We start from the raw sequence: 26,057 nt of genomic DNA, 5'->3' as shown, positions 1-26,057 counted from the left end.
TAGTAAGAAGCATTTTTACATACTTACAAGATGCAAGGACACAAAACTGGCATTATCGGGAATTTAGGGTGACAGACCTATGTTAAAGCAAATGGTAACAAATAAAATCACTCCGTTGGCCCAGCTGCCAACCAAGTGAGCTATTTCTTTCAGAGCTATAAGTCCTGTTTCTGAAAATCACCTCTATTCAGGAAAGCACTCACACATGAGCCTAACTCAAAGCACATGCTTAAAAAGATATGCATGTGTTTAACCCCCCTTCTGAATAGGGATGCTTTACAGAAAATAAGACTTAAGTACTTTCCTGAATGGGGCCACAATCTTTAAAACTACTCAGATGCTACATTCTTTTACTGGTTTTATTAATATGGCAAGTTCGCCCCTGCCCCATTTCCATCTTTATTAAATCAAAGCAAAACAAAGACCTGCTACCCTTTTCCTTCCCTCCGTTTAAACTGAGAATCTAGTTAAAAATATAAAGATATATTAAACACAACTGAAATGAGAACAATCTATTAGTGCACAGTAAGAACATGCAAATGAGTTCTGCAATGTTGAATGGCATTTTTAATCAGTATTAAAAACACTGCAGGTGATAATATTTTGCTATAACACAGACAGTGCTAAAGAATACAATTTACATTATAAGATACAGATAGTAAAGCTGATAAAAGTGACAAATTTAGAACATAGTATTTTCATTTCAGGTATCAGAAACAAAACCAGCTCAATGGTTCCATTCTACTGTATGACAAATACTGAAGAACAAAATTTCAGTCTTAAAATACATTTTAAAGTAGGTATTTTCCTTCAAGGAAAAATGTGCTATAAATAAATTACAATACAGTGAATTTGCCTGAACTCACTTTGTTTCTGTCTTCCAGCCTTTAAATCAAATAAAACAGCATAAAAACTGTACACACTCTTAACAGGATAGCTGATCTTTTATAAAATAAGTTGTCTTCAGAGATGTCAATTTCACAACAAGGAAAAACCAAGCCTTGTTGTAGTCACTATTATAAAATATATATATATATGTGTATGTGTGTGTGTGTATATATATATATATATTTATTTATTTATATATATTTTTACTTTTACTTTTTTATGTTTTTATTTTTTACAAAAGGTGTATATTAATAGGTTTTGCACAAACTTTTAAAAAGAAATTTAGCTAGTCTAATAATTCCATTAAAATAAAACAGACAGATAAATACTTCATGTTTACAATGCAACATGTTACACGTCATCAGCTGGCAGAGGAGGTATGTTAATCCTTGGCCTTGTAAAAAATGCTATCTTCTCTCTGTTATTGAAAAAAATAGATATAAAAAGGCTGTCAAACAAATATATATATATATATACACACAGACTTTCATTTCAAGAAACTGAATTTGTACCAATCTTTATTTAGCTATTATTAAATTCTTCAGATCAAGTATTTATTGAGATGTTTATAAACATAGTAAACCAGGCCCATATTGTATAGTTATAATAAATAAATAATAATAAATGCCACCCAGCTCTTATATAGCACTTTTCATCAGTAGCTCTCAAAGTGCTTTGCAAAGGAGGTCAGCATCACAGAATCAGTCTTTTGGAAGAAACAAAAAAAGCACTACTAGTATCCACTACTAGCTATACAGGATTGAACTGAAGGGGGAATACAGAAATTCCTTGACAATACGAACCATAGACACTATTACTTTTTGGATGAAAGATGCTCAATAGTACACAGAACCACACAAGGCTCTACACATTGGCTAAGCCTTGCATAGTTCCTCTTCACTGAACAAAACTGTACTGTTTCAGATTTTACTGACAGATTCAGAAAGTAACTGTCTATTTCTGAATACATTCATACTTGAAATAAGAACATTGTTATTCTTCCCACTTTTTTATCCCATAGCAGAAACTATCCATGGTTTCATCTCCACATATCAGCCCATATATCTGATTTATTTCCTTCCTGCCTTGTGTTCCCCAATATGCAGCATTTAAGTTGGAGCCACTATTGCAGTAATTAGAGAGCTATCAGAAACCAACCCTGCAATTTCTGCTCTCCTGATGTCCTGCTTGTCAGCCTAGGAGAAAGGGATTTTTGACAGCATCTCCCAAATGAAAAATGAAATTAAAATCCTGATTTTTTTTTCACTTAAGCTTTCCTGTTACCATTATCGTACCATTTTTTGAATAATCACTCAATGAAAAGAGATTCTAACAACCAAAGCATTCTGTGAACATCTGCCTAATATGAGACACTAGCTGTGTTTTCTACACTGTCATTGCATTGCAAGCATTTACACTTAAACACTTTACGACATAGCGTATACATATGAATGGACAAAATAAACTGCTATTTTAATACTAAAAATCAGAAAAATCATCATCTGAAATGCATGTTAATATTTACCAAAGTCACTGGTAAGCAAAGTTTAAAACTGTATATTTGACGTAAGAACTATAAGGAGCAGCAGCTGCAGATGAGGAAGGATACCAAGCACAGAGATTTTTGGAAAGAGCAGTTGGGAAACAAGACTGGGGTTGGAATAGTAAGAAAGAACAGTTATGGGTAGAATGCTATTTACTAGAGTACATATAGAACATTAACTAATTAACCATGCATATAAGGATGCAACTTGTTCTTGGGGAACTTAAACCATGTGAGCTTGGAGCCCAAAGCATATGGCAGTGTTAGCAGCTGCACTAATTAGAATTATAGCCTAAAAATATGTGTACATAAATATAGAGAGACTCTTTTTGTATTACAGCATTTTTTTTATTTGCACGTTGGGTGACAGCGCTTCTTCACTTTGGTTTTTAGTCTTTGTACCATAAATTGCTCAAAAGAAAAGCACTCTAATGAAGACAGGCCCACACCAATATCTAAGTAAAGGTTATAGATACATAGGACACTACACAATGAAGCTAGGTGGTTTGGAGCTACTATAATAAAACATTAGTACATTAAAACCAACAAAGACCTGTAAGGATTAAACATGTGCTATTTTCAATACAGATGTTATTGCTTACCGAAACGTCTGCACCTGAATAGGTTCTTTCTGGTTCTGTCCACGCAGTTGGTATACTTCTTTGGATGCTTTCTTTAGCATTTTTTCAGCTACTTGTTCTTGGTGATGTTCAAATTTGGTTTGTCTTGTCTGAAAAGTATTAAAACCAAACTAAAAATGAATAGCTGGAAACACTAGGAAACCAAGACATCTGGTTAAATAATGTGCTTTCCCACTTCATCTCAATGAAACCAGCCAAGCACAAGGTCCGAAATAGCTAGAATCCTCAGAGCCACAGGACTGTTTCAGTCCTTATGGCTCCTGAGAAAGGTGTGTTAAATTCCATGTAGTTTACTATATTTCCATCTTTCAAATGAGACCGTAAGCTAGAGATGATGTCTGCTCTATGTGGGCAATGAAAATCCAATGGCAATTTTTTGTAGTGATTTGCCCCAGCATGCTTTGTTACATTTCCCTTTCCCATCAATGGGAATTACAGTATGCATACACAGTAAGAGGAGATTTTGCAGAACTCTCATGTAAGATAAAATATCAAATCAGTGGATATTCATCCAGAGGCCTATGGGGAAAAAAATGCATTGTGATTCCCCGACTCAATATCTATAACTTACAGCAATATCAGAAAATGCTTTTAAAATACCACAAAAATCAAACTCTTGATGGAGAGTTTTAACATCTCGGACACATTAAACAGTTCCATCCTCCAGCAATTGTCACCAGTGGGGTATTCAATAATAATCAATGAAATGATGTTTTCATGAGGGCAACAACAAGGGTATCCAGGGTGAAACTGTTTATTTGAAATCATGTAACATTATGAAGTTCCATTCATTTAACTTCAGCACAACCAGGCTTTAATCATGGGTTCTGAGTATGCCCAATGTACAGCCCAAGAAACCATACCTGTTTCTCTGCTTCCTTCAACAAACTTCGGAATCGTTCGTCCCGAAGGACCCAGTGGGGAAGATCAGTTTGCCCCCTGAGTTGGGCATCTTCCAGACGTTGCTTCAATTCTCTCAAAGCACATATCTCCTCATTCAGTTGTCTCTGTCTAGTTCTGGATGCCTGGAGATCCAGCTCCAGGTCTAGGGATGTCCTTGCCATAAGCTCAGCCAAAGAAGATCTACAGGACTGCTGGGTTATTATAATTCAAATAAAACACACAACAGATGTTATTCAAAACATGTTATATTGATATATTCTTAGTTGATTAAGGCAGACATTTCATGTATGCCTTTAATTCTTCTGGCACTGGAAGTTTTGGAAATAACGTACCAATCTCACTGTGACAAGACTAAACATATTTTATACATTAGGTATACTATTTCAATTCATGTTTGATGGTAGATCCAAATTTTGGTCTAAAAAAACTAACCACCTTTTCTTGGTAAGATGTCTTAGTCTATACATTATTTATAGGATTGTGAACCAAACTTTCTTATTTTACATACCTTCCGCTGCCATCATGAAATTCTTACTGTTAAATGATGACTTCAGGAATAGCTTTCAGCAAAGGGTGGTGTACAAACTACACCACTCGGGAGTAAACCCAAAATGCATTGTGACTCAAGAGACACATCCTGAGTAAAAATTTCTTCCAAGCTTCCTCCTTGCTCTGATGGCAGTAGCAATTTCTTACTTATCTCTTCCAGCAATAATTTGTAACACCTCCCACATTGGATCAGATGCACTGGTCATCAAATATGAGGGATGAAACCAAGGCCCCACACAACTCCCTGCCCCCCTGCTCTGGTAAGAGACTAAAGGGTACTTAGCCTTGCTTACTCCTGAACACCTAGGACCAAGGTCTAGGTGGATCACATAGGGTTGTAACAGGGATTTCTAATTGGTCTCACTACACTTTATGGGTATGCAGCCACGCACAGTCTTACCCATAGTGTTTTAACACACTGGATAATTAAACCAATCCATAATCAGTATCTATTTAAATTGGTCATTAGGTGATCGGCAAGTTTTTGCAGTTGTTTATGACTGTATCTCAAATATCTGTCTCCTCTCCTAAAAAACTCAATTAATTTATTACATTACAGTAACAGATGCTTCATAAAAATTGTCTTAACATACACCTTGAAATCGAGGTCAAAGTACTGCTGCTTCAGTTTGTAAAGAAGATCTCAGCAGAGAAAAATCCACATGCTCATATACTGTAGTATACCTGCTTATAGCGCAAAGTACGCCTTTCCAATGTATTGCGGATGAAGGGTGACTTCCTTGGAAGGGTTGAACTGTCACTGTCACTACGATACAGCTGTTTAGAAAAGATATTAAACATAAAGGGACATTTACTCATGGCTGCTTTGGAATAAAAAATGTTACAATTGGATAAAAAGACAACAGAATACTCTTATAGGACACTTGGGATTTACTTACATTAATGGACAAAAGTTCTCAGATTGCATCATAAGTTCATACTTGCCTTCACTTTAAAAAAATTCTATTGTGCAGTTTCTGAACAATGTTTAGTTGTTAAAAGATGGTGCATGTTTCACTATGTTTCTTTTTAAATTGCCAACAGATTGTTGTGGTTAGCAAGAGTGATCTACCACCAAAAGTGGTTTATTGTTGTGTATAACAAGCCATTCTTCTCAGCATGTTTGCAAGGTGGCGGCATGTGACCAGGATTCATCACTCAATTTGGTCCGCTGGTTAGATGATTAGCTTTCCCAGCCAGAGCTGGGTACTGACAGGGAGCGCAACATCAACGGTAATTCATGCCAATGTAAAGGGCTCTTGGCCTCTTACTGAAACTTAGTAGGGTTTTTTAGCTCTCTCCCAGTATCAAAAGAAAGGGCCAACGAGAAATCAAGACCCTGAGACAGACACTCCCCAGGGCCAATGGGGAGAGGCCAATGCTCCAGGTCAGCCTGACTGACAGGGCAGGCAGGCCAATGAGTGAGTCAGGAGCCCAGAGTCCCACCCCTCTCTGTGAGCTTCTAGAAGCAAAGTGGGGCAAAGGTAAGGAGAGCGGCAGCCAGAGCCAGAGAGATCCAGAGAAGCAGCCCAGGGCCATGTCTACATCTAAAATTTTGCAGCGCTGGTTGTTACAGCTGTATTAGTACAGCTGTATAGGGCCAGCGCTGCAGAGTGGCCACACTTACAGCAACCAGCGCTGCAAGTGGTGTTAGATGTGGCCACACTGCAGCGCTGTTGGGCGGCTTCAAGGGGGGTTCCGGGAACGCGAGAGCAAACCGGGAAAGGAGACCAGCTTCGCCGCGGTTTGCTCTCGCGTTCCCCGAACCACCCTGCAAACCGCAGGGAAGGAGACCTGCTTGCTCGGGGTTCCGGGAACGCGAGAGCAAACCGGGAAAGGAGACCAGCTTCGCCGCGGTTTGCTCTCGCATTCCCGGAGCCACCCAGCAAACCGCAGGGAAGGAGACCTGCTTGCTCGGGGTTCCGGGAACGAGAGAGCAAATCGGGAAAGGAGACCAGCTTCGCCGCGGTTTGCTCTCGCGTTCCCGGAGCCACCCAGCAAACCGCAGGGAAAGAGACCTGCTTGCTCGGGGTTCCGGGAACGAGAGAGCAAACCGGGAAAGGAGACCAGCTTCGCCGCGGTTTGCTCTCGCGTTCCCGGAGCCACCCAGCAAACCGCAGGGAAGGAGACCTGCTTGCTCGGGGTTCCGGGAACGAGAGAGCAAACCGGGAAAGGAGACCAGCTTCGCCGCGGTTTGCTCTCGCGTTCCCGGAGCCACCCAGCAAACCGCAGGGAAGGAGACCTGCTTGCTCGGGGTTCCGGGAACGAGAGAGCAAACCGGGAAAGGAGACCAGCTTCGCCGCGGTTTGCTCTCGCGTTCCCGGAGCCACCCAGCAAACCGCAGGGAAGGAGACCTGCTTGCTCGGGGTTCCGGGAACGAGAGAGCAAACCGGGAAAGGAGACCAGCTTGATTACCAGAGGCTTCCTCCTTCCACGGAGGTCAAGAAAAGCGCTGGTAAGTGTCTACATTGGATTACCAGCGCTTCCTCTACACCCGAGACAAAACGGGAGTACGGCCAGCGCTGCAAACAGGGAGTTGCAGCGCTGGTGGTGCCCTGCAGATGTGTACACCTTCAAAGTTGCAGCGCTGTAACTCCCTCACCAGCGCTGCAACTTTCTGATGTAGACAAGCCCCAGGGAGCAGAGCTGAGCTGGGAGCAGAACAGCAGCAGGCAGAGTGGCCCAGAGGAGCAGCCCAAAAAGCAGTGCTGAGGCAAAGTGGAGCAGGGTGCGGTGAGCAGCTGAGGAGAGCGAGGAGGAACCCCAGGCAGCAGGCTGAGCACAGGGAGATGTCCCCAGCCAAGAGATCTTGCAGGCCGGAGTGTGTGTGTGGGGGAGGGGGAATCATAACCCTGACGGGGGGAGCTGATGTTGGGAAGAAGGGTCCTGCCGCCTAGAGCCTGAGAGTGTGTGGCCATTGCCAGAGCTACGGTATCACCACAGCACAGCCTGGGCAGGCGGCCTTGGACAAGTGTGAAAAATTGGCACGGGGGTGCGAGGTAATAGGTATCTATGCAAGAAAAAGCCCCAAATATCAGGACTGTCCCTATAAAATCGGGACACCTGGTCACCCTATGGACATGTGAGGAAGACTGTGACTTTCTCTTACATTCCAGCTCCAGCTACTTGTGGTTCCCTAGTCCTCTCGGGGCAGTGCTACATGTTTTCCTTTAACCTTTCCCATATTTTTCCTAATTTTTTTTAATTAGTTCTGTTTAATAAAATTGTATTTACTTTGAACTATATGCAATGACCAGTGGGTCAAGGAAGCAACCAGTGCAGAGAGAGCACCCCAGCATGGGGCACCCTAGCCTTGGTCCTATGTCAACACAATAGGACTGGGGGTCGAGCCCCCTAGGAATCCTGGGCCCAGCCTTATTGGGGTTACGGAACTCTGCCGCACAGGAGAGTGGAAGGGGAGATAAGGCAGGTCTCTGTATAGAGGGAGTGGGAGTAAGGTGACCAGACAGCAAGTGTGAAAAATCGGGACAGAGGTGGGGGGTAATAGGAGCCTATATAAGAAAAAGATCCAAAAATCGGGACTGTCCTTATAAAATCAGGACATCTGGTCATCCTAAGTGAGAGTGAGGACTCAGATCTTTTGCTAGCCAATTCCACCAGGGTAGGGTATAATCCAGGGAAGTTTCCCCACAATAGCGGGACCATTTCCCCACTTACACCAATGTCACTAAATTACTAGCTTTTCAGATTCAATGAGATGCCTGCTTTAAACAATATATAATAAAATAGTATCTTGCATTACATAGTGCTTCACTTCGGATAGAAATGTGCAGCAATTTTATCTGAGCCTCTAGCAGAGTGAGATAAGAATGCATTTTCAAGGCGTGTCAGGTGGCTGCTATGTGAGTTGTTATTTGTATTATGTAGCAAGAAGGAATTCTCAACAAGGATCAGATCTCCACTATACTAAACATCAAACAGACAAAAACCAAAGAAGAGAGTTATGTTATGGAGGTCAGCAGTATCTATCATAAGACTCTAAAAGACTATCATTTAATTCTTAATATTTTATAGAGAACTAAGTTCTTATCAATGAACTCTTTCCAGTGATAATTCTTTAATGCAATGCAGAATTTTTGGTTTAACTTTAAAAATATATAGATATTGATTCTTGTAAATATGTTGTAAGTATTAAAAAAGCACGTTAATACACTTTCTGTTTCTGAACATAAAACCACAAAAAAATTTTACTCACTCTGCAAACATACTGACTTCGTGCTCCAGGTGAGAAGGTTTGTGATCGAACAATAGTGGTACTACGAACAAAAGCAGAACCACGAGGCCTGCGGCAGGTTCTCTCTTTTGGAAGAATAGCAACTTCTTCTGGAAAGAGATCTTCTGTGTTAGTCTCTTTATCCACCTAGAATCACAGCCCAAAACAGTACATTTACTCCAATGATCTCTTCTACACCAAAAGCAGAAAAACTTGCCAAGTTATGATCTAGTTTTAATTAATATGTCCAGTTCATGAATCATCTCTCAATTAAGAAACCATAATTCTAAAACCATACAATTCAAGATAGTGGGACTGGTTTGCAAGTGCTAACAGACTTTCTGCTGGGCCTTAAACCATCAGGAGATTAACATGTAGCATCCTATAGCCACATCACCAAACAGCACAGGCACTCTGCTGGACCGGACATCTGCCTAAGCTCTTATCTCAGTCGCTGGAAAGAACTAAATCACTTTTCAGAAAACTGTGCTGATTCTGGTGAAGGGAGCAACTCCACAACTAAGTTATTACAAAGGTAGAGAGAAGTCAGTCACAGGGAACCAGGAAACTTTTTTGAGAATATCACAGAAAAACCTCAAAGCATTTGGAGAACCTGAACATATAAGCTTTGAACCAACCCTCCAAATTTTTAGATGGTTCACTTAACTGTTCAGTCTGGCCCATTCACAATGTGACACTGAATAGTGTACCACACTCTGACGGGGCCAGATCCTCAGTAGGTGTAAATAAATGCAAAACTGCACTGATTTACACAACTGGGGACCTGCTCCATGTCTTAACTCCTCAAACAAAACATTTTAAATGACATACAGCCTTCAATACACCAGATTTGGTCTGAAAACCAGCTATGTTTATTTTAACAAAGTGAAAGCAAGGTAACAAAATTAATCTTTCCGCTTTTACATTTTAAAAATCTTGCATGAATGTGACATTGGTATGAGTACTTGCATTTGGGGATGGCCTTCTCTACAACACTTCTAGGGAACACAGTCCCTACTCACTCATTATGTAGGAGCAAAAATATTTCATCTTATGAGTTGACAACGTGATTCTGTTCAACAAGAAACTGGGCAAGTATCCAATAAGAAGAAATAAAATTAAGAGAAAACATGCAGTTTTCCCTCAAAAGTAAGTTTAACAACTCAATACAGATTATGATTTTCAGCATTGTAGACAACAATGTGTCAGGGTTTTCGATGCAGCTCTGATTTTATTTTCTGATCACATGATAACACGAGTTCAGCTAGTGCAAGTAATGCGCAGAGTGCTAGGCATTTGCCAGTCTTCAAGAGCACAGTGTTTTCTCTACTTACCTTTAGGGGCGGAGGCTGCACTTTCCCAGAACTGTATTGACCTGCCTGAACTGCAAACGTATGTCCACGTAACGAATCTCCACAATATGCCTCTGGATAAGGTGGGCTGGTCTGAGTGCAATTACTACATCCACTGTCAACAGATTCTGCTTGCCAACTCCTAAGGACAGAACATTTCAAGGAACTCTAAGAAATGTGATGGAATTGTGCAAAAATATGTGCCATGTTAATGAATTTCAAGGATAATTTGCCTTTTCAAAAATTTTGTTCCTGCAGTTCTGATTCATTCCACTTCAGTGAGGTGATTATTCTATTTGGACCTCTAAAGGTACACAGACAAGCAATCAATTTCAACTCTTTCATGAAGGAAGCAGCTTTTCTAGTCCTCCCAGAAAGTCACTACCCAGCCTTGAAAAGAGCATTAAAATAAATAAAAGGACAAAAGGCCTCTCACACACAACAAACTAACAGCATGAAAAACAGTGATGTATAAAATAAAAGACTGCAAAGACTTGATTATTTAGCTTGTAAAACAGAAGAGCAAGAGGAGCACTAACTGAAGGTATTCAAAATTCTGAAAACCATAACGGAAGTGGCCAGTTCCTCTTTTTAAAATCTCTTATAACATGAAAAGAAAGGAACATGGTGTAATTAAAAGGCAGAAGAATACAGAACTCTTTAGTTATGTCATTTATGAGGGCATTTTGTGATGCGATATTCAATATCAAGACTCTGTATAAAGTGGGCAATGGGAGGGTTGTATAAAATCTCGCTGTTGGTTTTCTGTTCTACAAAGCAGTACCCGAGGAACTCATCACACCACGTAGCTGGTTTTGGAGAACACACTTTTCATGTTTATTTTTTTTAATGGTTCAGGTCCACCTTTCTGGGACCTGCTCCTTTTCTTAAATAGATAGAGCTATACCAGATCAGGCTGTTGGTACACTTAATCTGGTATAACGCCTCCAGCAGCAGACCCTTACCCAGTTGGAGGTTGGACCATTCCTGATGCTTGCAATGTACATCCGATAGTAGGAGATTTGGTTGCCCATGTCATTATTTTACCTTGAATATCTATAAGTATTGTTACTAGAACTACAATTATGCAGTCACTTTTTAAAGTCCAGCCACAGTGTTTTTTGCTGAGATTTTCTGCATCAATACATACAGGTTGATCATATACTGCATAAAGAAACAGCCTTCCTCATGCAACTTTTTTATCTAAGACAATGCAACCCTAACCTAAAAATATCTTTTGAATACAAGCCCAAGCAAAAAGAAAAATGGATAAGCAATATTTAAGGGCCTAAACTATTCTTGACATCGGCAAAAGAGGTTTCTTTTCTTAAAAGTGGGTCATTCCAGGAGGTGAGACTAAAAAAGTACTTGTTACACAAAAGGAGGTCCTAGTTTTGAAAATGAAGTTAAAGACTAACCTGTATGGCTAATTTGTTGGTAGGAAAGGCAAAAAAAAAATTGTTTCTACAAGACAAAGCCAGTAACCTGCACATCTTTCTGATGCAAAAACAGTAATACTAAAATAAGTTGTTCACTTACTGACTCTTGAGAAGATGCAGCTTTAAAACAGATCTAACTGGGATTATCAGCCCATATGTCCCTTGCAGACCACTGACATCTCTCCTCCTCCCATATTTCACAATGAGTTTCAAAAATGGACAACCCTGGAACTCATACCACCTATCCGCTATGTTCTTCACTCATATATAAAAGACAAAGGTCAATGCATGTCAACATATTTAAGGTACTAACTGCTGAATTGCCCTTCTTTCAAAAGCCAGGGGGAAAAAAAGCAAAAATCTTCACTGTTGCATACAGCAAAGAAAGTCTGAATGCAGCTGCTAAAGGCATCTTTTCAGGATAGAGAAGCTGACTGTCTCTTTCATTTCTAGAACATCTAGGGAATGTGCCACAAGGGATTAAATCTTTTATGTAGAATTTGTCCATGGACATGATGCCCCATTCTGCACACCTGCAGCAAAATGTTGAGACTCATACATCTGAATGAGAAGCAAATACTATATCAAGTGCTAACAACAGAAAAAGCTATGTGAGCTTATAAAACAGAAGCATGATCTCATGAGTTTGCCATTTGAAGTCCATGCCCAGATGAGTCACTCAAAATAGAGAGGAACTTGTTTTAACCAATATGGTAGAGGCCAGAGATTCCACTATGTCCACTCTGGGCAAGTTCTGCCCTGTTAATAAAGTAAGTTTTGCTAATATGTGCTACCATACCAGACTGCATGTTGCACTTTAATTCTATGAAATTGCTTACCTTAATTTAGCAATGGAATGGGTTATGCAAAGACTCTATTTTGAGGACAATTAAATGCAGTTTAACTTTACTCCATAACAATCTTCTTGGTATTCCCCTGTTCCCCAAACAGCATACTAAATTTTGTCCTCCACTGCAAACAAAATCTTACCAAAATTTTTGAGTTGTGAGAAGTCCTCAGAACCAGATCTGGACGGATTATCTATTTCTAAAATGGGTTATCTGGGAATTTCTAGGCTCCACGTCCTGTGTGCACTGATTTAGGAAAGTTGTGGGTGGCAGAGGGTGAAAGGCTCCTGCTATAGCAATATATGCCAGGAAAAAGAGTCGTGGTTTACTTTGGACACCTTTAGCACTTTCTAGCGGCTGGTATATCGTTAGGACCACAAAAGAACTGAACAGATTAGTCTGCAATGATGTAAAAGCAGAATGGAGCTGAAAAATTAAATAACTAACAGGTGAAGTAGCAAGTCTGGTATGAAGGTCCTTAAATCTGAATGGCTGTCTAAGAAACTGAGAGGATTAAAAGTTGTAACAAACCTGCAGTCAAGAAAAGTGGTAACAATTCAAGAAAAAAGGTACTCTTTTTGTTAGAATAATTCAAAATTTTGGTCATATTTAATCTCTGATAATCTAAACATCTGATAGCAATGTTGTTTTCAGAAATATGCACAAGTTGATACACAGGCTTTCCAGTTTTAGGTAATTTAGTTTACTAGATATGTGGATCAGAATTTTGTGTCCATTTATAGGCTTCAAAATTATTTCAATAAATTTCTATACTGGACTCAGTAAAATTTTCAGAAGTGCTTAAGTGTTATAGGAGCCTAAATCCCACTGGCTTTCAATGAGGCTTAGGCTCATACTGACAGTCATTTTTTAAAATGAAAAGTATGGTCAGTTACCTGCGGTAACTGGTTCTTCAGTATGGGTTGTTCACACAGATTCAACTCCTTGCATGTATGGGGTGCATGTGCACCAGATCGGACTCTTTTGGCCACTGATCAATTGGAGCCATGCCTACACCCTAGATACCCTTGCACCATCTGCAGCCTAAGCTTAAAGTGCCCTACAAATTTCATGTACAGGGACATTGTTCAAACAAGCAGCAGAACATGCCTGAGCCCTAGTAGAATAAATTCTAATATGATCAGGAAGATCTAAGCTGGCTAACTCCTAGCATGTCCTTATACAGTTGGAGATCCACTTAGATTACCTTTGTAAGGATACAGGATATCCTTTAGCTCTACCTGCAAAGATGACAAATAGTCTAAGTATGTTCCTGAATGATTTTGTCCTGTCAATGTAAAGAGACAGTGCTCTTACTACAAGTGTGTGAAGGTTGGCTTCCTCTGGGGCTAAGTGAGGCTTGGGGAAAAAAACGGGAGGTGAATGGATTGGTTTATATGAAACACTGAGACAACTTTGGGCACTAACTTGGAATGACGCCTGACAGTGACCCTGTCCTTATGAAACACTGTACAAGGAGAACATGAGGGACAAAGTCCACTCTACCCTTTGAGCTGAGGTAAACGCTATTAATAAGGCATTTTTAATTAACAGGTGGTACAGGATAGGATTGATAGGAACAGGTGGGTGGTGCTCCTTTCTGCCTGTCAGAGTATGCCAAGATAGTGATGGACACATGAAAACTCTGAGAAGATGGGGCCTGAGAGCTCAGGGTGGAATCTTGGCTCTCTGGGCACTAACAGAGAGAGACTGACCAGGTGGCTGAGGCCAGTAGTCTTCCACTCAATGTCTGAAGAGATCTACACTGCTCTCTTGAGGACTGCACTTGGAGAAAGATTGACAAATGGAACATTGCCCTGGAATGTGTCCCTCTCTCCTGCACAGTAGACAGTGGGAGTGCTGGTCAATAGACATCAAAATATTGTACAAGAGATAGGTCTTGAATCCTAGAGATTTCACTTCTGCCACATTTCTATTACATATCGCTAGTCTAACTGAAGTTTTCTAGCATATGTGAATCTTATTTAAGAAGTAATTAACTTTTATAGTATATATATTGCCAATAGGCAATTAACTAAGATAAATAACACTAGTTCGGTGTGCAGAGAAAATGTGGACACTGCAGGGGTTCCATCTCACTGCCACAGGTAGTAAGAAAGAACTAAGGGATAGCTGGGCCCATTCTGCCCTTTATATCCCCAGATGGAGGGTGTGAGGACATCTAGGGCTGATACAGGCTAAATGGACACTGCTGGCAAAAAGAATCCAATCTCACGTACATGGGGTATAAGCGTATCAACAGTGAAATCCATGTGGACAACATATCTTCAGTAAGAACTTAAACCCTTAAGTCACTCTGAAAACGTTACTCTATATATGAATAATTTCAGGATTAGCTGAGTATTTAAAAAAGGAATCACCATAATAAGAAAATTCTCAGAAGCATGACGACACTCTGCTGACAAATGTAATCCACCCATGCTGCAATTTACAGGAGAGTTATGGGGTTTTATAAAATTCATTAAAATGCTCTGTGGAATCAGGGTTGTGAATGTCCTTAATTTTTGTACATTTCCTACCCTGTCCAGTTGATAGCACTGTTGTATCTCTAGTGTCCGAACTGGATCTTTTTGCTCTTCTTGCAAGTGAGAGTAGTTAGGAGAAAAGAATACTGTGGTACTGTTAATATATAACAAAATCAATCCGTCCCTCCCTCTTCCATCAGAAAATGCATCCTTTTATAGTGTGAACTCTTTTTTGTACAAGGTCATATATAAACAATTTAAACACATAAATGTGTATGGCCCAATCCTGAACACACATTGTAGATGTTTGCAAAGTCAGGACATGAACTGTCTACATTTCAATTTTGTTTCCTCTGCAACTTGCAGTTTTATTTGAACTTCCCTTCATGAATACAAAGGAATTTTAATTAAAGTGCAAATTACATTCTAGAAAGTGACTGCAACAATGGCATTGCAGGGTTCCCTGCTTTCTGTTTCACAATATCTCCACGTTACATGTACTCAGTTTGTAACAAAAAGACATTTTCCAACCCTTTCCTAGCTGCCTTCACTGCAAATGCAACCTGGGATCTGAGAGGCAAGCTGGGTTCCTTCCTGCTTCAATGTGATGATAGGCTATAATGATCTTATACACTGAATACAGGCAGGGAGCAGAACTCAGAGTAAGGTCTATTGTTTTTACAGTTGTATCTGAGGATAGAACCAGTGTAAACTTCAGCCAAGATCTTACAAATTCTTTTTGATCAGGGTTTAACCTAAATATTTTTACCTCTCTGATACAGCTTCTGCCTGATCTTCCTTTCTTTCAATCTCTAGGATTTCTTCCTCTGTGTACTCCAATTTCACTCTCTCTTCCGCCAGCTCTCTCTCCACTGCTTCCAGCTGAGCTGTGGTCCTAGCTAAAAGGGCTGTCACTGCATCCTGAAAGAGAAAACGGGCTTCAAACGGAACAGCTTAAACCAGCACTTAGCTTTTATGGAATATTCAGAATAAAAGAAGTGTGACCTGAATCATGACTTTATATTCACCAGGTAATAGGTAAAGGTAATAACTGGAGATATACCAATCTCCTAGAACTGGAAGGGACCTTGAAAGGTCATCGAGTCCAGTCCCCTGCCTTCACTAGCAAAACCAATTTTTGCCCCAGGTCCCTAAGTGGCCCCCTCAAGGATTGAACTCACAACCCTGGGTTTAGCAGGCCAATGCTCAAACCACTGAGCTATCCCGCCCAGCAAAGAGGGTGACCAAAACAAAAATGCTGTTCAGTTACTGGAACTCCCCAAAGAGGTGGAAGCCTTTCATTGGGAAAGGGTGAATGTTTTATGTTTATTTTAAATAGCAGTAATAGGATTAGGGTTGAGCACTCACATAAGTTCTTGCAGGATCTGAGCCTGTATTCCAGCAAAGTGTGGAAAACTGGGTAAGATTTGTGATTTCTTTTAAAGATACTGCAAAATGTAAGATATTTTCAGATTCTTGAGGAGTATCAGCGTATACAACCGGAAGAAAACACAGCCTAATACTAATAGTCTTTCAGAGAAAGGAATTAACCAGTTACAATGTAGTGTTCCTTACACTGGAAAAAATAAGTTTAATACTTCTGTTTTAGAAAATACTTTCAAAATATTGGTTTTTAAATCATTAACAGAACAGAAAGCACTCTCCCATATTGGAAAGCTATATTTTCTACTAAAATTCAGTGGTTCTGAAATTTTGTATGATGACTATTTTCTGTAGCCTAAATGCTGCAGATTAGTTGAACAATTTAGCAGGGAAAAATCAGACTTCTTTTCAAGACACACATTTCTTCTGCTTTGATTATCCGTGCACATATGATTTAGCATTCTATTATAATAGAAGAAACATTCTGCTCCTTCCTGGCCGTACCGATTTCACTGTAGCTGTATTTCCAGAACTCTGTGGAGTGCTTTCTTCACACTGGTTTTTGTCCTTCACCCTTTGTGGGTCTGAACCAGTGAATATCTGGATGGTATACCAGTGAAGCTGCATCTCAGTGGAACTCTCATGATCAGCCAGGCTAATCTGAGCAATACCCTGTAAAAATGATAGGCCAAAATAAGCAAAGAAAACAATATAACGCTTCCCATTCACAGAACTGTCCCATTTAATAGAAATACTGCATCAAAATAGTGCACCTTACGGGTGACTTGAAATGGAAAAAAATTATAAAGTCTCCCTTGTTTTGCATATTTATGATGTATAAAAAAATACTTTCTTCCCACCCCGCATCCCTACCAAAGAGAAGGGTTTTGTTTTTAAATTGAGTCTAATTGCTAAGTTTGATGTTCCTGAGGTTTACTGGACACTGTATTAGCAATCTCAGCTCAATTTTTTACAAAGACAGCTTTTCGTTCAAGTGTTTATTCATATATTTGAGTTAAATTGTCTTTAATGAAAAAAATTAATCTGACTAAAAATCACTACTGTTCTCAGTTAATCAAGTTTCCTTTGCAAGATCTCTCTAATGTTATAATTCTACTGGTTTACAGGAAGGTGGGAGGGGCACGAATATTGCTATGTAAGGGCTTGGCTACACTTGAGAGTTATAGCGCTGGTGGTGGCTTTACAGCGATGTAACTTACTCTCCGTTCACACTGGCAAGGCACATACAGCGCTGTATCTCCCTGGCTACAGTGCTGGTTGTACTCCACATGAACGAGAGGAATATAGAGAACAGTGCTGGTGCTGCAGTGCCAGTGTAAACAGTGATTAATGTTATTACGCTGTAACTGGCCTCCGGAATTTTCCCATAATGCTTTTAACTAAAGAACTCTCTTTGTTTTGTTGTGAACTCGGGGCTCCCGGAGCTGCTTACCTAAAAAACAAACACAGCAATTGTTTGCTCGAGCAGAGTCAGGCAGGGAATGTCCACAGCTAGTGTTTGCTTGAGGAGAGAAACAGCACGGTGGGGGCGGGGGGGGAGGAATCCGTGGGAGCAGCTGCTTATCTGGTCTGAAGGCTATTTGCATTTAGTGAATGAGAGGGGTGGGGGAAGGGATCGGAACTTGCAAGGCAGGGAGCTGACAGTGTCAGCTCCAAAAATCCACTCTCTCTCTCTCCCCCACGCTCCCTGTCACACTCCACCCCACCCTCCTCTTTTGAAAAGCACGTTGCAGCCATTTGAACGCTGGGATAGCTGCCCATAATGCACCACTCCCAACACCGCTGCAAATGCGGCCACACTGCAGCGCTGGTAGCTGTCAGTGTGGCCACACTGCTGCGCTTTCCCTGCAGTTGTACGAAGACAGCCTTAACTCCCAGCGCTGTACAGCTTCAAGTGTAGCCAAACCCTAAAAAACAAGTAGTCAAAACTTTCAAGCTTTCCTTATACATCATAAAGAAGCCAAATAGGGTATAAACAAAATTTGTTTCCTTTGTAAGTCACCTTTGATGCCCCAAATTCAAGGGGGCAACAAAGAGGGATGAAGTGATCCTAACTAAACGTATGGGTTTTAATTATTTAGCCTAATTCATCCATCTACAACTTATGCGTTTATCTAGCTAGCAATGGGACTTTACATTTCTATGCTATGACAATACCAGCAGGGGTCTCTTTCATTGAAATGAATTATGTAAAAAGTACAGCTTAGATCTCTCACAATACAGGTTGGCTGAAGAAGTGTCTCTAATAGTACAGTAAGCTAGTAAATGTGTTCAGAAATCGTAATTTAACTTTAAGCAGATTTTTAAAAAAGAGTTAATTAGAAAACACGTGAAGTATTTATTTTATTGTGTTTCCATGCCAAAAGTTCCCCGGGGCTCCGTTTAAACAGATGGACAGAGGACAAGGGACAAATGACTTTGAAATGAACAAAAATAAAATATATTGGGAAATAAAATTGTTATATCCGCCACAATTTATGTCAATATTGCATACCATAAAGGAAGACACTATTCATTTGGTATATTTGTTGCATCAGCAAAAACAGGACTGCCGTGTTCCACAGCTGGTATTTATTTTGGCTCAATACTAGAGAAAAACATCTTTTGCAGATACTGACACTAAACATCAAAGGCGGAGGGTCCTATTAGAGACGTTTGTATTTTTAAAGGCACAAACATTCCTCCAGGAGAAAGCTCTGACAGTCAGAGACAGATTAGTTGGGTCAAACAAGGACTTCAAGATAGAAGCTGTACAGTAACTTTCATACCTGTACTTCTTTCCTATATCCGTGAAGTCTAGGGCTACTTGGGAGAAAAGACAGTTAGAAAAGAACTGGTGTTCTTTGAGATGTGTTGCTCATGTCTATTCCACAATAGGGATGCGTGCTCTCCATATGCACTGGCGTTGGAAGTTTTCCCCCTAGCAGTACCCATAGGGGAGTGCCCCTAGCTGTGTACTTAGCTGCGCGCTCCCCCCACCCTCAGTTCTTGACATGCCCCATGGATAGGGAGCGGTGCCGACTAGTAGACGGCATGGGGGGAGGGGCGCAGCGCATCGACATCTCGGTGCCGACTCGGAGCGCAGAGTCAGGGTTAACACTGATTCCAGGAGGATGGCCCGGAGCCTAAAGTCTCTCTCTCTCTCTCTCAGTTCGAGGCTTAAACAACTTTCAAATCTTACAGCGATTGCTGAGATGAGTTTCACCCAAACAGTGTAAACAGTCCACGTGTGAATCACTCACTGGCATCGGGCTCCTACAAGTGTCGCGCAACTTAAAACCCCGGAGCGGGGCATGCCCTGGTCTGGGCGCACTAGCTAAACTAAACTAAAACTAATCAAGTACTAACTACAGGTCACATACACTGAACGAACAAGAGTTCTGGGGACAAGCTACAGCAAAGCTGGAGCAGAGCAGTTCCAAAGCACCTTCACTGGCGGCAAGAAGGAACTGAGGGTGGGAGGAGCATGCAGCACCCCTTATACCATGCCATGGAGACACCACTCTAGGGCTTGCTAGGGGCGCTCCCCTACGGGTACTGCTGGGGAAAAACTTCCAACACAGGTGCATGTGGCGAGCAGGCACATCTACTGTGGAATACACATGAGTAATCACTCGAAGAAGAACATTTCTTAATTTCTCTCTCCATGGGATAAGAGAGAAGATCCTTTCAAGGACTAAGAACTAGTTAAAAGACAGGGAACAAAGGATAGGAATAAATGGTGAATTTTCAGAATGGAGAAGGGGTAACTAGTGGTGTTTCCCAAGGGTCAGTCCTAGGACCAATCCTATTCAGCTTATTCATAAATGATCTGACAGAAAAGGGTAAAAAGTGAGGTGGCAAAGTTTGCAGATGATACTAAACTGCTCAAGATAGTTAAGACCAAAGCAGACTGTGAAGAACTTCAAAAAGATCTCATAAAACTAAGTGACTGGGCAACAAAATGGCAAATGACATTTAATGTGGATAAATGTAAAGTAACACACATTGGGAAAAATAACCTCAACTATACATACAATACAATGGGAGCTAATTTAGCTTCAACTAATCAGGAAAAAGATCTTGGAGTCATCGTGGATAGTTCTCTGAAGACATCCATGCAGTGTGCAGCGGCAGTCAAAAAAGCGAACAGGATGTTAGGAATCATTAAAAAGGGGATAGAGAATAAGACGGAGAATAGCTTATTGCCCTTATATAAATTGATGTTATGCACACATCTTGAATACTGCATACAGCTGTAGTCTTCTCATCTCAAAAAAGATATACTGGCATTAGAAAAGGTTCAGAGAAGGACAACTAAAATGATTAGGGATTTGGAACGGGTCCCATCTGAGGAGAGATTAAAGAGGCTAGGACTTTTCAGCTTGGAAAAGAGGAGACTAAGGGGGGATATGATAGAGGTATATAAAATCATGAGTGATGTGGAGAAAGTGAATAAGGAAAAGTTATTTACTTGTTCCCATAATATAAGAACTAGGGGCCACCAAATGAAATTAATGGGCAGCAGGTTTCAAACAAATAAAAGGAAGTAGTTCTTCACACAGCGCACAGTCAGCTTGTGGAACTACTTGCCAGAGGAGGTTATAATGGCTAGGACTATATCAGGGTTTAAAAGAGAAATGGATAAATTCATGGAGGTTAAGTCCATTAATGGCTATTAGCCAGGATGGATAAGGAATGGTGTCCCTAGCCTCTGTTTGTCAGAGGGTGGTGATGGACGGCAGGAGAGAGATCACTTGATCATTATGTGTTAGGTTCACTCCCTCTGGGGCACCTGGCACAGGCCATTGTCAGTAGACAGGATACTGGGCTGGATGGACCTTTGGTCTGACCCAGTATGGCTATTCTTATGTTCTCTTGTTTAATCAAGGCTGAATTGAGTTTTGAATTTTTTCTGTGGGTAAAATCACTAACTGGGGTGGTACAGGCATCAATGGTGGCAGAGAAAGATGAACATGATACATGGATAAAAAGCATGGAGAAAGAAGGCCATGATCATCATCTTTGAACAGTTTTTGGAATGACAACACAGGAGGTCATCACTGAGTATGAAGGACAAGTTCACAACTGAAAGAGTATGTAAGAATATCCATTTTCAGGCCACTAAGAAAGGATGGTTTGTATACAACACTTTGAACTATTATTTTGTCAATCTTTGGTGGCAGCAGCAACTATATAATTCTTTTACCTTTTCCAACACAATAATTTTCTAAGTAATAATATATTAGTATTCTTAATCTACCAAGTCTCACAGGAATTGGTGGCACTAGCATTCTATTCATTTTAGCAAGGCTCTGCATTAAAAAAGTGATGAAATACAGGCAGCCCTCAGACTTGTGACAATTGGTTCCTGAAAATTGCATTGTAAGTTGAAACACTGTAAATCGGAACTGCAACCCACTCCACTGCAGGACCGAGCGTCGTAAAGTATTGTTGTAAGTTGAATCAGGGTGTCAATTCCGAAGCTCTGTAAGTGCCGTTCATCATAAGTCGAACGTTGTAAAGTCGAGGACTGCCTGTAACACCACAAATATACAGCAAGTAATATTAAAATGCTGGCATTCTTCAAGACCAGTAACTCTTCCCTTTTAGCTCATTTCTTTTAAACATTTAAAGGGGGATTTTCACAAATTCTTAAATGAACGAGGAGCACAAGCCCACTGACTTTGAAAAATGGCTTTTGAAAATCCCATCCTTAAATTATATTTAATTGCAGGCAGTCCTCGACTTTACAATATTTGACTTATGACAAACGGCACTTATGACTGCTTCTGAATTGACACCCTGATTCAATTTATGACAACTGGTTTTGACTTTACGATGCTTGGTCCCGCAATGGAGTGGACTGTAGTTCTGAGTTATGACATTTAGACTTACGCCACAATTTTCAGGAACCAATTGTGTCGTAAGTCCGAGGACTGCCTGTACTTCTTGTTTACAAGACAGACCTCAAACAAACAATTCTATCAGTTATTCTTGTTACCTACAAAGAAAAATAGCCCTGATTATGACTAATACAAAGAGATGCTCCATACCACTCCCTTCAAATTCCAGCTACACTTCTCTTATGCTTAAGAAAAAAAATTAGTCCTTCTTGGTGTCCTTTGCTGATACAGAAGTTACTGTTATTAACAATACCATACTATTTTTCAGGAAAAATGGACCACTTACCAAGAGTTCTTCTTGCTGCTGGTGGTCAATTGAACAAATATACAGCTGCAGCGATTTTAATTTCAATGCACTTGAATGCACAGGGATTCGGAAAACTTCATTAAATATTAACGGCGTTTGGAATTCCAAAGCTCTAGAGCAGTAAGTGGTTGGTGTGCCTGACTCCAGTGGAGGTAAGTAAACTCGAACATGTCTGGGAACAGCAAAACAAGCCCAAACCAGCACAAGTGAAATAAAGAAAGCTAGGTTCAAATTATTTTTTAAGTTTCTAAAAATCAAACTGAACAATAAAAATAAATGTAATTTCTGCATTCATGACACACACTTGCATCTCTTCATTAAGGGAGTTTAGTCTTGCATTCGTTAAATGAAAAACACAAAGCTGAGCAGTTCTTCCACTTTCCAACACTACTGATTAACCCGGAGACATTACAATATAGCTACTGTTATTGTGTCTTGTTGTGCCTCCCCAGAGTTTTGCCTGAAAAGTTAGGTAGGAGATGAAGAAAAAAAAAGTCACGGAGAGTGCCTTACGATTGACAATCCATTACCTGCTTCTTTCACCAATGAAACTCCAAGCCCAAATTAGTAGTCACTACCTTTCTAGATGACTTTCACTATACATGGCTCTCTTCAGAGACTATCAAAACCTCTCTTATTACACAGGACAATGCGCTGAACAATACAAGATGATCACCTTCTCTTTACCATCCCCTTCTATTCCCAAGAAAACCAAACCTTTGTATTCTATGTATGGCACAGACTAACAATAGGACAGTGACCCAACTTATTTTGAAATTATTTTTAGCTGTAGCTTTGGGGAGAGGGGCAAGAGGGGAAGGAACAAGCTTTATGATCAAGAGGCCTTATGTTACATCAAGAAGCCCATTGGAATGATTTACTTTACTACAGTCATAACAATTCTACAGTACATCAACTTTCCAAAGTTTCCAGGCAAGTTCTTTGGGCAGAAATAAAACCAGACAACAGAATTTTCAAGGTCCCTATTGTTAATCATTAATTTAGAGAGATATTGTCAGCTAAGTTTCATCTGATGTTTAAATACAGAAATATAATTTCTGTATCTCTGGGTAAGAAATATTGTAAATACACCTAATTATAAATGTAGGTATATGTTCTATATATTGTGGCAAAGAAATGGAAGGGATGAACTGTAATGCTATTAGACCAGATATAGAGAGACTATAATTCCTCATTCTGAAATTCTGTCAGATAATTTCTTTGTTTAAATTCATTTATTAATTCTATCCCAAATGGTCTTCATAGCTGCAAAACCTACAGAACTACACAGTGCTCCTGGGCTTTACAGCTGGATTATTACACTTAGTTAAGCATCATAAATCCTTACTTATGCGAATAAAGGTTGCAATGATTGGGCCTCTAAGAGAACTATTTCCTTAATGGTCACTTGTTAATGTCCCTGAATATTAACACAACCCTCCTCCACCCCCCAAACTAGATGGCTATCAAAGCATACCAAATTTTCATTCTTCCCCAAATACTCGACTATTTTATACAAACAGGATCTAGCCAGATTTATTACACATTTGTGGCTGGGGAACAAAATAAGCAACAATCTGTAATAATCAGACCTTTGGTGATATCTGAGCTTACATTTTGCAGCCTTCTTTCACAACAGGACCAGTAAAGTTCTTCAACTCTAACACATGGACTAGGAGACATTCACTTTCACCATCATGCCTGAAAAAATAAATTGGCTGAGTAAGTTAGCAGAACTCAGTATTTGGCTTGCTAGATTTGGATGGAAGAATAAAAACGTTACAAGGAACAAAAACAGCTCTGTTTAGAATAAGATAAATCTTTTATGCACATGGGGTTGAATGAAATTAGCTAAAACTCTGTTGATATCCAATGTGATTCTGGGTATCACGTTCTTGTAAGAGAAACAGTATTATTATAATACTACACTAAAGAATCTATTAGAACCAACAATATAAGAATCAAGTACTATTAAATTCAAAAAAAAAATCCCATCTCTGCTCCCACGCTGCCAAACCTCAGCTACAACTGGGGCTTTCTATCCACAAAAGTTCTATTGCTTTCATTATATGGCTATAGTTAGAGCAGTACAACCACCTTAATGTAGATGAGGTTGAATCAGCATGATGGTGTGTTATGCCACTAGAGTGATTTTCATATGAGAAGGGGAATAATCTAATACAGAGGCAAGGCACCTTTACACTGCTTTAACTGCATCCACACTAAGAGTTGTACCAGTGTAACTATATTGATAAACACATCTGAATGTCAGTTGCAGTTTGCCATGGTCTACATTCTTTCGCTAATTCATGCACTGTTTAAATAAGAGTTAACTTTTTCATGTCAACATGAATTTGGAAACTGAACAAACAAGTTAAATCTATTAGATGAGATTCTGTGCTGCACCTCTTAGAGGCACAGAGCAGAACTCGCTGACTAGGTGGAGGACTGCCCCAGAGGCTGAGAGGCCTCAGACATAACAGACTTGGTGGCCTGTCTAGGTGCCCATGGCTGTCATACAGTGACAGTGAAATCCTTGCAGCAGTGTGTGCTGTGACCAGCCCTCCCTGCAGTAGCAGGGCTTGCAAGGTGATACGTGGGAGGCAGCCTTAAACCAGTCTTCCACTGTGCCTTATGTCACAGTAAGGGGCCAGAGAAAGGGTGATGATCTCATGTGCTGAGACAAATCCTCATCATCTTACTCACACAAGAATTCCAAACAATGAAAAGGATACCGTGGAAACAGCTGGAAGGATGAAAAAGCGCAGCAAACCAAGTGCGCCTTTGCCAACTAAGGTAGAGAGAACTGAATGGAATACCTGACAGTAGTATTAATATACTGCAGTGGTTGGTGCATGTCGTCTAGTAAGGGCCTGGTTCATATCCACACCCAGCTACCACTGCCCTCAGTGTTCAAAGCTTAATAGATAAGACCCTAGAAGGAGAATCCTGGTGGGCAGTATCCACTGAAGAACCCAAATATCATTACTTACAGGAATCCAACATGTATTTGTGGTTCTTCATTAGCAACAACATCACTGTAAACAGGGTCTTCAACATCCTCATTCCTACATGGGGAAAAAAAGCCAACTGTAAACCACACGCTGATTTAGATGGGGTTTATTTTATGAATAAAATGGATATCCATTTAACACGCAAAAAAATGGATACAAGCTTTGTGACTTGTTTTGTGACCTGAAACACTGCAAATCAGAAAACATGGGAAAAGCTCATTAGGCAATCTAGGGTATGTCTAAATTGCAGGCAAACACCCACGGCTGGCCCACATCAGCAGAGAAATCTTTCCTGGGTGCTGGCTGGTGAGTCTTGCCCACTTGCTCAGGGTTTAACTGATCATCATATTTGGGGTCGGGAAGGAATTTTCCTCCAGGGCAGATTGGCAGAGGCCCTGGAGGTTTTTCACCTTCCTCTGCAGCGTGGGGCACGAGTCACTTGCTGGAGGATTCTCTGCAGCTTGAGGTCTTCAAACCACAATTTGAGGACTTCAATAACTCAGACATAGGTTAGGGGTTTGTTACAGGAGTGGGTGGGTGAGATTCTATGGCCTGCATTGTGCA

At 40.4% G+C, this 26,057-nt stretch overlaps 1 protein-coding gene across 3 annotated transcripts in view; it reads right to left on the bottom strand.

Annotated features, from left to right (window-relative positions):
- Positions 1-356: 356 nt before the first annotated feature.
- WWC3 (WWC family member 3) overlaps positions 357-26,057 on the bottom strand; it is a 180,692-nt gene continuing 154,991 nt past the window's right edge. For 2 of the 3 annotated variants that reach the window (XM_030572575.1, XM_030572564.1), the window contains 11 exons: positions 25,473-25,547; positions 24,094-24,180; positions 22,459-22,651; positions 16,771-16,938; positions 15,653-15,804; positions 10,093-10,252; positions 8,741-8,905; positions 5,209-5,301; positions 3,936-4,166; positions 3,034-3,161; positions 357-1,306 (listed from right to left, as the gene is read on the bottom strand). In XM_030572575.1, the coding sequence (XP_030428435.1) occupies positions 1,240-1,306; positions 3,034-3,161; positions 3,936-4,166; positions 5,209-5,301; positions 8,741-8,905; positions 10,093-10,252; positions 15,653-15,804; positions 16,771-16,938; positions 22,459-22,651; positions 24,094-24,180; positions 25,473-25,547 (1,519 nt within the window). In that variant the 3' untranslated portion in view covers positions 357-1,239. The remainder of the gene's footprint in view (positions 1,307-3,033; positions 3,162-3,935; positions 4,167-5,208; positions 5,302-8,740; positions 8,906-10,092; positions 10,253-15,652; positions 15,805-16,770; positions 16,939-22,458; positions 22,652-24,093; positions 24,181-25,472; positions 25,548-26,057) is intronic. The other variant, XM_030572584.1, reaches the window with a different exon arrangement.

This window comes from Gopherus evgoodei, chromosome 1, assembly GCF_007399415.2.
Source record: "Gopherus evgoodei ecotype Sinaloan lineage chromosome 1, rGopEvg1_v1.p, whole genome shotgun sequence".
NCBI classification, from domain to species: Eukaryota; Metazoa; Chordata; order Testudines; family Testudinidae; genus Gopherus; species Gopherus evgoodei.
Note: the sequence above shows the minus strand (reverse complement) of the source record. Positions and strands in the feature narration are given on the sequence as shown.